This window comes from Solanum pennellii, chromosome 1 (genome assembly GCF_001406875.1).
Source record: "Solanum pennellii chromosome 1, SPENNV200".
Taxonomy (NCBI): domain Eukaryota; kingdom Viridiplantae; phylum Streptophyta; class Magnoliopsida; order Solanales; family Solanaceae; genus Solanum; species Solanum pennellii.
Genome location: NC_028637.1, coordinates 99,322,409 through 99,332,720, shown reverse-complemented (window position 1 = coordinate 99,332,720; position 10,312 = coordinate 99,322,409). Strand labels below are relative to the sequence as shown.

At 32.4% G+C, this 10,312-nt stretch overlaps 1 protein-coding gene across 1 annotated transcript; it reads left to right on the top strand.

Annotated features, from left to right (window-relative positions):
• Positions 1–3,391: 3,391 nt before the first annotated feature.
• LOC107008530 (4-hydroxy-tetrahydrodipicolinate reductase 1, chloroplastic-like) lies at positions 3,392–9,327 on the top strand. The gene is made up of 8 exons (XM_015207613.2): positions 3,392–3,681; positions 3,809–4,046; positions 5,446–5,579; positions 5,687–5,761; positions 6,969–7,070; positions 8,359–8,468; positions 8,642–8,729; positions 8,898–9,327. Exons 1-8 carry the CDS (start codon positions 3,499–3,501, stop codon positions 8,964–8,966), a joined length of 999 nt encoding a protein of 332 aa, XP_015063099.1. The 5' UTR covers positions 3,392–3,498; the 3' UTR covers positions 8,967–9,327.
• The last annotated feature ends 985 nt before the right edge of the window (positions 9,328–10,312 follow it).

Here is a 10,312-nt window from a genome sequence, read left to right as displayed (position 1 = left end):
TATATATATATATATATATATACTTTTTTAATAGAAGCCATTTTAAGGTTCATATCTTTATTTTAAGGAGACATTAAGGCCGTTTGATAGCAGGCTTAAGCTACTTCTAATATATGAATTACTTTGTTATTTATGTATTATTTTTATATAATGTTTGTTTTGCAAATTTGGTTGGTAAGTTTTCAAATATTGTATAAAAGTTATTTATGTATTAATTTTATACAATGTTTGATTGGTAGCTTTTTAAATGTTATATAAAAATTATTCATGTATTAATTTCATACGGTGTTTGATTGCGCTTTTTGTAGTCCTACATGATTAATATTTAATATTTGTATAACTTGTGAAAAAATCTATATATAACTTATGCGGGATAGTGGAACAAGTTATGGTGTATTAATTATACATGTGTTAAAATAGTAAATAATATATCTATCACTGTCGATTTACTTTTAAATATGTATTGATTTACAACAAATCAAATATTTAATGAATGTAAAAAGAAGGCACTATGAGTTTTTCTGCTTGATAATTTTATCTTCTTAAATTCTTGTTAATTGTTATCTTTGGTGGTAAGGGAGTGATTATTATTTGTAATTAATTTCTCTGCATAGTTTTTTTACAACGCACCATCAATACACATTTCAATTTTTTTAGTTTTTTTTTTTAAAAAATAACTTAGATAACCTATTACTTAAATACTTAATCATATTGAATACAAATTACTTAATTACTTTTTATCATTTTATTTTATTATTTTTAGCTATTGGTATTTTTTTAATGTGTAATTTATATAGTTGATTATTTTAATGGTCATAACAAATATTAGCTCGCTAATTTTTTTTGGAATTAAGAAATAAAAATTGCTCAATAATGTATTATAATTTCTATATAATTAAACTCTAGATAATTAATACCTACATAGTATGTATGTATAACTGAATCTTACATAACTAAACACTATATAACTAATACCTATATAACTAATAATTAATATACAATACTAATATCTGCATAACTTTGTAGGGCTAGCTACCAAATGACCAAGGATCAAATCATCTACTTTCTTTATGATACTATAAGACTAACTAGTTATTTCTTTTGTCATTACTATATTACTAATATCTGCACAACTCTATGGGACTACCTATCAAATGATGAAAGGGTCAAATCATCTACTTTCTTTATGATATTATAAAGCTAGTCAGTTGTTTCTTTTGTCGTATCAAAATGTTTTTTTGTAGTAATATTTTCACTGAATATCCATCGATTGTCCCTTTCCCTTTCCCAGCTTGTAATAGTGCTTGATCACAATGACCACATCCAATAGTGAAAGACCATATAAATTAGGGATTAAATCTTGTTACAATTATTAGTCGCATATTTATTTATATTTATTCCATATTTTTGTTTGCAAAATGTCAAGAAGATCACTATATATCAAACAACAATTTTGGGGTCGTTTGGGTTGTTGATTATGAGTAGGGTTGAACAGTTTTTGTTTGTTGGTTATTTTGTATGAAATTCAGCATTTCAGAAACTACATTTGATATAATTTTTCTCGATCTTCACATAAATTAAATTTGAATTTAAGTCTTCATATGCAAAGATAATAAAGAAAACAGATAAATTAGAGAAGGTCAAACTTCATGAATAAAAATAATTTAATTAAAAATATAACTGAATTAAACATTTACTTGTTTTGAATACCTAATTGTTTTTTATCACTATTGTATGAAGGAAAACTTTCACATATAGCAAATAAAAAATTCATATTTGTATGCTATAACAAAGTTTGCATATTTGCGCTCTATAGTAAACATAGAAACTGAATAATTCGCTATACATATACAGTTGAAGCAAATTATATAAAATGAAGTGTATAAAACAAGAAAGATAAAGACACTTGGGCAGAGAACTATATAAAAACGAAGTGTATAAAACGAATTGTATTATTATAAGTGTATAGAAGGATTATATACAATTTGAATTTGTATAAAATGAGAAAGAGAGAAAGACAAATGTGACTTGACAAGGAATATACAATTGAATCGAATTGTATAAAACGAGAAAGAGAGAATTTAGATACAATTTGAAAATTGTATAAAACGAGAAAGAGAGAAAGACAAATGAAACTGGGCAGGAGAGTATTTTTATTGTATAATTATAAGTGTATAGGACGAAAATATATGTACTTGCATGTGTATATACAATTTTCTCATGCTTTATACAAACAGAAACACAATTTATACATTTCGCTTCTGTTTGTATAAGTGAGAAAGGCGAGGGTGGCGAGNACATTTCGCTTCTGTTTGTATAAGTGAGAAAGGCGAGGGTGGCGAGCGAGATTTGGGAGAGTGCGAGCGAGATCTGGAAGAGGGGAGAGAGGGAAACAAAAATATATGTATTTATACAATTTTCTCTGCTTTATACAATTAGAAATAATTTTATACACTTGTGTTTGTATAAAAAGTGAGGAAGCGAGCGAGAGATTGGAGGAGAGTGGCGAGCGAGATATTAGGGAGAGAGGCGCTTGACAATTTTTTGCTATGAAGCACAATTAAATCAAACCCTGGCTACTCTATTTATTTTAGATTATTAATTTGCTATTTATATAAATTAATCACGAATCAAAATAAACATAAGTTTTAAAAACAAGGGCTCTAATCATTGATTAGAGCCCTTGTTTTTAAAACTTATATTGAATACTTTTAATATAATGTAGCATTTTGATAATCTTCATTAAAAGGAGACATTATGTATATATATATTTTTTTGTTAATTATCATTTTAAATCTCATATAATTTTTTTTAAAAAAAATCTCATATAAAAATAAAATAAAATATACCGTTATCAATGTATAGCGGGCCAGCCAGACCACAACGCTGCTAAAACCTTGGGTTTAGGCCCCAATATATTAAGGCCCACGAATCTAAGTTACTACTACTAATTTTATGTGTTTTTTTTTTAAAAAAAAATTGAATTTGGTTTATTTTTCAGAGTGGATAAGCAAATTAGATAAATTTCCCTTTTTTTGTTAATTAATTAAAGCATTTATCTCTCCCTTTTTATACTTATTCTCACTTTCCATATATATATATATATTTATTACGTTTATTGATTCATAAATTAAAGAACAAGTCTTTGTGATTATAAAACTAAGGTACTTATTTTTATAATTTCAAAAATTAAAGTATCAAAAGGATTGTTATATTATTATTTTAAAAAATCAATTTAATTTTCTCCAATAATTCTACTACTATCTTTTATTACAGAACTTGATTTACACAAAATATTTTACAATTTCCATAATATAAATCATTTTGTAAAATTAAACTTAATGAAGTACAACATTTATACAAATTTTATAGCAATGTCCTAAAAACTAAAATAACACCTACACTTGGCCGATAATTTTAAAACCCTAGAGTGTCTTTGCTCACGAGTCAAAATCTTTATAATTTGTGTGTGCTTTCTCATTGTATTGCAGTTAAACAATGTGGGCTATCATCAAAGTTCCACTTTACATTAATGGAGGAGGAATGCGTTACAGTTCAAGCAGCAAAAATGGCTGCAATAGTTTTGTTCGAGGTCGAAAATATTCGGTGAAGATGTGTTCTGCTCCAGCACAAAATGTTGAGGTTTTAGTTAAATCAAAAATCGAGCCACTCCCTATAATGGTAGCTTCCTTGCTTTTTTTTAATTAATATGTTTGCCAATGATTTTAAATTACAGTGTTGTTAATTGATTTCTAGTTTTAGCAATGTAATACTGTTTGAGTTAGGTTTGTTTTATTTTGATGTGAAGGTGAATGGTTGTACTGGCAAAATGGGGAGGGCAGTTCTTGAAGCATCAATCGCTGCGGGACTTCAACCTGTGCCTATATGTTTTGGTGGTCCACAAGATGAAGGAAAAACTGTGGAGGCGGGTGGAAAAGAGATAATTGTGCATGGTCCTTCGGATAGAGAAAACCTCTTGTCCTCTGTCTTTGAGGAACACCCTAATCTAATTGTAGTGGACTACACATTGCCTGCTGCAGTGAATGGTAAGACAAGATTTCAATACTTTACGGCGATATGCCAATGACATACAGCAATTCAGTTTGAATCTGCTGAGTTTTGTCATTTTCCAATATCTTTAGGCTGTTATGATATGCTATAGATTTATTGATCTTATTGTTTTGATATTTCGTGTTTGATGTCAATGCACATATACTTTTGGACATTATCATATGAAAATAAGGTCAACCATTCTCTATGAACTACTTTAGACCTTCCGAGAGGGATTTGTTACTTATAAATGTTGTTTCGTTATTAATGGTGTGGAATCACAATCTTGACAGAAGCATATCCACGTGTTATCATAAACAGTAGGTTAGCAACATTGCCCCTGGGCTTTGATCTAGTGGCAGCGTTCATCACGTGTATGTTGGTTAGACACGAATCACATCTTTAAACCCTACCTCAACCAAAATCATGATATTTAAGTGGAGAAAGGTAGTGGGTACATTATCCACCAAGTTTCAAAGCGTGTGCTACTAGACTCGGGATTTATCTGTTATCAAAAGAGAGAAAAAAAAAGATTAGCAACATTGGTTGAGCTTATTAGAAGAAGCAAGTTCAGTCTTAACATATGCTTTCAAAGTGATATTTAGTCTTGGGAATGGAAGTAGACAAATTACAAGAACTATGGCTTCACAAGAATAGGCGAGGGGGGCTGAATGATGTGGACAAGAGCAGAAACTCGAAATTGGCCAATCTACTCAGCGGCTACCGAAAATTCTTTGGAGAGCCTAATCCCTAACAGAGATGATGTTTTTAGTGGCTAGCTTTTGGATGAGGCATGGTTAATAACACAAAGCAGCTTGCGCAACTTTTTTGTGAAGCTTCTGCTGGGTCTGTATGATATATCTTGCGACATTGTAACTTAGCAAATTGTGTGTATGTTTTGGAAGCTTTATGGTATTCAGTGAATGATGTTTGTGAGCTAGCAGTGGCTAGCTGGAACCAACAGAAGCTAAGTATTATGGGCAGAAATGGAGAACCATTCCTTTATTAATATTTTGGATGATTTTGTTAGAAAGAAACCACAGTTGTGTTGAGAGGAAAACATAGACTATTTCTCTTGTAAAATTTAGATTTCCTTGCAACTTAAAATTTTTGGTGTCAGGTGAAGTTTTATAATGTTTTTCTGTAAAATGCTAAACTTCAAAGTTTGTCTGTAAATTCAATCATCTTGATTCTGAGGTTCTTATAAATAAAATTTAGCCAGCATAGGTAGGCTTCTGTGATAATTCTTACACATGTCTTTAGTGGAGGACAGTAGAGGGTGTGCAATGAGATATAAAAATACGAAAGCACCAAAATGATATATATTGCATTCTTTGCTGGAGATTCCATTGACATAGCCATTGTAATGTTCTTGTTTCCACCATGAACCTGCAGATAATGCTGAATTATACTGTAAAGTTGGAGTGCCTTTTGTAATGGGAACAACTGGTGGAGATAGGGAGAAGCTGTACAAAACAGTGGTAGACTCAAAAGTTTATGCTGTGATCTCCCCACAAATGGGAAAGCAGGTTTAGACATTTTGCTCTTCTTTTGTCACTGGGTATGTTGTTGTTGTTATTGTGTGCCAGACTGTAGTTTAACAGGAGGTATACCTGTATGATTGGCTCTATTTTAGGTGGTAGCTTTTCTCGCAGCCATGGAAATCATGGCAGAACAATTCCCTGGAGCTTTCTCTGGGTACAGTTTACAGGTTTGTCTCCTTTGCCATGCTAGTTGACCGTTGGTTTCCAAACTCTTGTATCTCATAGTGATTTGAAATGCTGACTATATTCTGTCCATGCTTCCATTCTTTTACCTTAAAATGCTCTTAGTTGCATTACTTGCATTGATATGTCAGTTTATGTTTTCCTTGACATGTATACGAGGTTAACATAAATTCTGTTCATCCGGATATTTGCATATTGGCTTTTAATATTTAATGTTGCTGTAGAAGATGTTAAAGCTATTGGGAATTACTTTCTGAAGTACACTTTACCATGAAGAACTGGAACTCGTTGTTTGTTTCTTTGAAGTGCTCTACAAAATCAGTTTTTTTGGCAGACAGCAGAATTGGACTTTTTGTGTGATTGGGCAAATTGGACAGTAGAAATGGACAGACCAACCACCAGTTGTTTGCATGTGTGATTGATCCAGTGGGCCACTAGAAGTTGTTTTTAAATCTAGACTGCTGCGCGAATAAAATGGCTGTTCCTCACTCAATTATGAGCTCTTAAGCAGCTGTTCCTTTCACAACTGGGGTTTCAGTTTGCCTCTTGCGGTTCATGGATGGAGAGACATAGGCAGAGCATTAAGGGGTCTTAAATGACTTGCAAATGTCTGAACTTCAAAATACTCCTTTTCAACTTCATCTTCAAATTCTTTTTTGTTCAACTTCAACCAGATATTGTCCAAATGCCTAGTACTAGATCATTTAGTATCCACAAGGTATCGTGCCTGTGTTTTAGGTTATGGTTTGGCTATTTGCATGCTCCTGGATTAAACATAGCAATTCACCGTCTTCTTAGGAGTGTTTCTTTTACTATTTTCTGATTTGAGATACAGTGGACAAACGTCATGCTTATATCACTGAAATATGAAGTAACTGGTCTGCGAAGAATTATTGGATTTCTGAATTCTTTCTGATTGTGCTTTTTAACAATAAGATATTTTATTTGATTGAGATAAATCTGGGTATCCAACCACATATGCAATGTATGCTTATTTCCATGTCTAATTTTCTATATATCTGTACATTCATAGTGCATCTTGTTTTCTTATTTGCTTACCCTTTCTTATTTCCTTATTTATCGATCATTTTATAGTCTTATTCATCTCAATGTTTTAACAGGACATTTAGTTTGATTTATAGTATCTTGTGATTGTCATCTGAATTTTGACCCTCTTCATCAAATTATAAGGTGATGGAGTCTCATCAAGCAAGTAAACTGGACACTTCTGGAACTGCGAAGGCTGTTATCTCTTGCTTTGAGAAACTAGGTGTTTCTTTTGATTTGGATAAGGTGCGTCTACTGCTTTGCTTATTCAATAACAACAAAACATTGTTCTATCATGGTTCTTCCATACCCTCAAATTTCCATTCCCCATTCCAGTTTTACTATTTTAGTTCGTCCGGACTTTTTCCTTTTCACTAAATAGTGAACTCTCTTATGAAAATGCTACTCTACGAATTTGATCGTGGTCTTCCATGCTTTTACGAACATGAGTTCATCTTTGCACAACTTGACTAATTTCTAATGCCCCCAACTTTAGTGTCCGGTGTAAATAAGTTGTCTGGGAAAGAATCTGATAGTGTAGGTGAAAGGCATCTAAATGCATAGTCATTGATGGAGTTTCAGGTCTAGGCTGGAGCCAAGTTGAGTGGCAATAACTGCCACAAACAAGTTATTTGTGTTTTGACTTTAACTATGTTTTCAGTAACTGCAATGGGCTTCATGAAAGGATTTGATGGTAAACGACTAGTACAATATATGTATCACCACTCTCTAATCCCGTGTATTGCTTAAGAAAGGGGGCTATTGCTTTAAAAATTTTCTGTATAATGAGTCAAATTTCTGAAAAGGTGACCCCGATCTGTTAGATATAGAGAACAGAGTACATCCACTATTTTTTTTCCCTTTTAGTTAAAAAGAAAACATCCACTTTTCTTCCAAAGCTATCATCGTCCCTGGCACTTTATTGTGATCCTTCTTGCTCCTATATAATATCTTTTTCCATCTAGTTCCTATATCTTACCATAGTGCCAATTGGCTTTGGGGTTTCCCTACCCCTGCTGCGGCCCATTTCTTGGGACACACATTCTTCTAGGTAACTTGCAGATTTATGTTTCTCCTTCTTTCATGGACATTCATCTAGCAGAACTCACCACGTTCTCTTAAATCCATTGCACTATTTCAATATCAGCAAAATGTCTAGAGTAGATTATATATCCTGTATGGCACAAGTGTTCCATTAGACTTGTCTGAGTGTTTTTTCCATCTTTAAGTGGTGGTGCAGACTGCCAATTCAGTTATTGAATATTTCCAAACTATCTTTTAAGTTTGGAAGGAGAAGAGAATGAAATGGAAGATAAAAGGTCTAATAGATTTTCAGGGTCTTCTGTTTTTTTGGAGGAAAAGAGAATGAAAACGAATGATATAAAGATTAAATTAAATTGGAGTTGGAGCATATAGAGAAATTCAATTTGTTGTCAAGCCTTGAAATTGACTTCTTCTATAACATGCATTGAAGTTAATATATTCTCAAATCCCCTTCAGAATATTCTAGTTATCCTCATGTATATTCTATCAGGTACAACTAATACGAGACCCCGTGCAACAAGTTGAGATGGTTGGTGTACCAGAAGAGTACTTGTTAGGCCATGCTTTCCATATGTACCATTTGACCTCACCAGACGGAACGTAATACTGTCTATCCGCTTTCTTTTTATTGTTGCCAATGCCTTTGATAATTGAACAGACAATAANCATTTGACCTCACCAGACGGAACGTAATACTGTCTATCCGCTTTCTTTTTATTGTTGCCAATGTCTTTGATAATTGAACAGACATTGATTTGGTTTCTCTCTTTCAGTGTTTCTTTTGAATTTCAGCACAATGTTTGTGGTAGATCAATCTATGCAGAGGGAACAGTTGATGCTATACTTTTCCTTGCTAAGAAGGTAAACCAAACTTACAAGAGCTTCTCATTACTGCCGTTTCACCATGTATCTCAAGGAACACAATCAGTTAGACATAGGAGCACCTTTTTCTGTTTTTGCACAGGGTTTTATCGACCTTTGCTGTTTATACAAAATAGAATAGAATAACAATGTATGATTCTAATATAGGTGAAATTGAAAGAAGAGAAGCGGATATATGACATGATCGACGTGCTGCGAGAGGGCAACATGCGATAATAGCTGAGTTACATATGCTGGAGTAGTAAGATGTATAACATTTAGACCTGTCGGTGGAGAGAAACGAATGGTGGGTTCAATTTTCTTGATTTTGTCCTTCCAGTGGTTAGGATCTGTAGTTGAATGATTCTTAAGATGCAGCAATCAAAATAATATGATTAGTAGGTTTAGCTCCAGCCTCCATGCAAGCATTGAGTGTTCTTCTCTTGTTGTATGCTTTTTCTTCCCTTTACATTTGTACTACCAGAAGAAAACGAAACTTATAGGAGGTTTTTGATGTTCTTGACAAGTAAAATATTCACTATGTATCGAGTTTTCACTATTTTTCTGTTGAGATTATTACATGACCATTTCTCTTCTACCCTTGATGACCTTTGGTGGATAAAGATGGCTAAGTGTTCAGCTTTATAGTTCAAGCATTCACTTGCTGTGGCGGACTATAGACTCTATCCGCTTTGCTTTTCTTGATTGTAGTCTGAATCGAACGAGTAGGATTTTGTCAGTGTGACAGATTTTCCAAATATTATAGGTGTTGATTCCCTTAAAGTTATGTATTTATTTCTTTATAGTTAGTTTCAGTTCCTAGGCTTTGAATTTTTGACAGCCAGTGTAATCTACCATAAATGCTGGATGTGAATTTAAGAGTGGCACGAGAAACACACATAGCATTCTCGTTTAGAGGCGGATTCAAAATTTGAAGCTTCTGATACCTCTATTTTTCGTGTAAACTTGCTACTAATTACAGAGATCAACCGATCAGTTCATTTTGTTGTGTTAATTCTATTCAATTTATAAAATTTTTGCTTCATAAATTAATACACATCACTGATCACTACACCAAAATAAGTTTGGCCACATTCAATGTAAAATATTTTCTTCAATAAATGTATAAATAAGGAATTACCCCTTTTGAATTTAAATATATTGTACTTAAATTAGAGTAATAAGCAATTTTCCACTAATTGATATTTCTACAAGAAAAAAACAAGACAACCTAAATATCAATAACAAGTAAAGATTAGAGAGATAGATTTTTTTATTATTTAAAAAAGTTAAACTCACATTGAATGGAGTAATATTTTGGCTCTCTCTTCGGAAGATATAAAAAGGAGCAAAAATATAATATGATACATCTAATCAGTCTAGGTAAATAAGAAAATGATGGTATAGAAATTTCTAGCGTAGCATCAGGGTCGGGATGTCACGTCACTCCCCCTTTCTACGTAAATATAGTTACTTGGAAAAATCAACCAAAAAGCTTGGATCAATATAATTATCATGTATGTTTCCTATTGGCTACTAATGTCATCATTTTACTTTTCATTCATTTAATTTGATGATAAAAG

Coding starts and splice junctions, on each gene's coding strand:
- LOC107008530 (XM_015207613.2), top strand. CDS start 3,499: ATGTGGGCTATCATCAAAGTTCCACTTTACATTAATGGAGGAGGAATG. Junction 3,682..3,808: donor TCGAGCCACTCCCTATAATG/GTAGCTTCCTTG, acceptor TTTGATGTGAAG/GTGAATGGTTGTACTGGCAA. Junction 5,580..5,686: donor CCCCACAAATGGGAAAGCAG/GTTTAGACATTT, acceptor GCTCTATTTTAG/GTGGTAGCTTTTCTCGCAGC.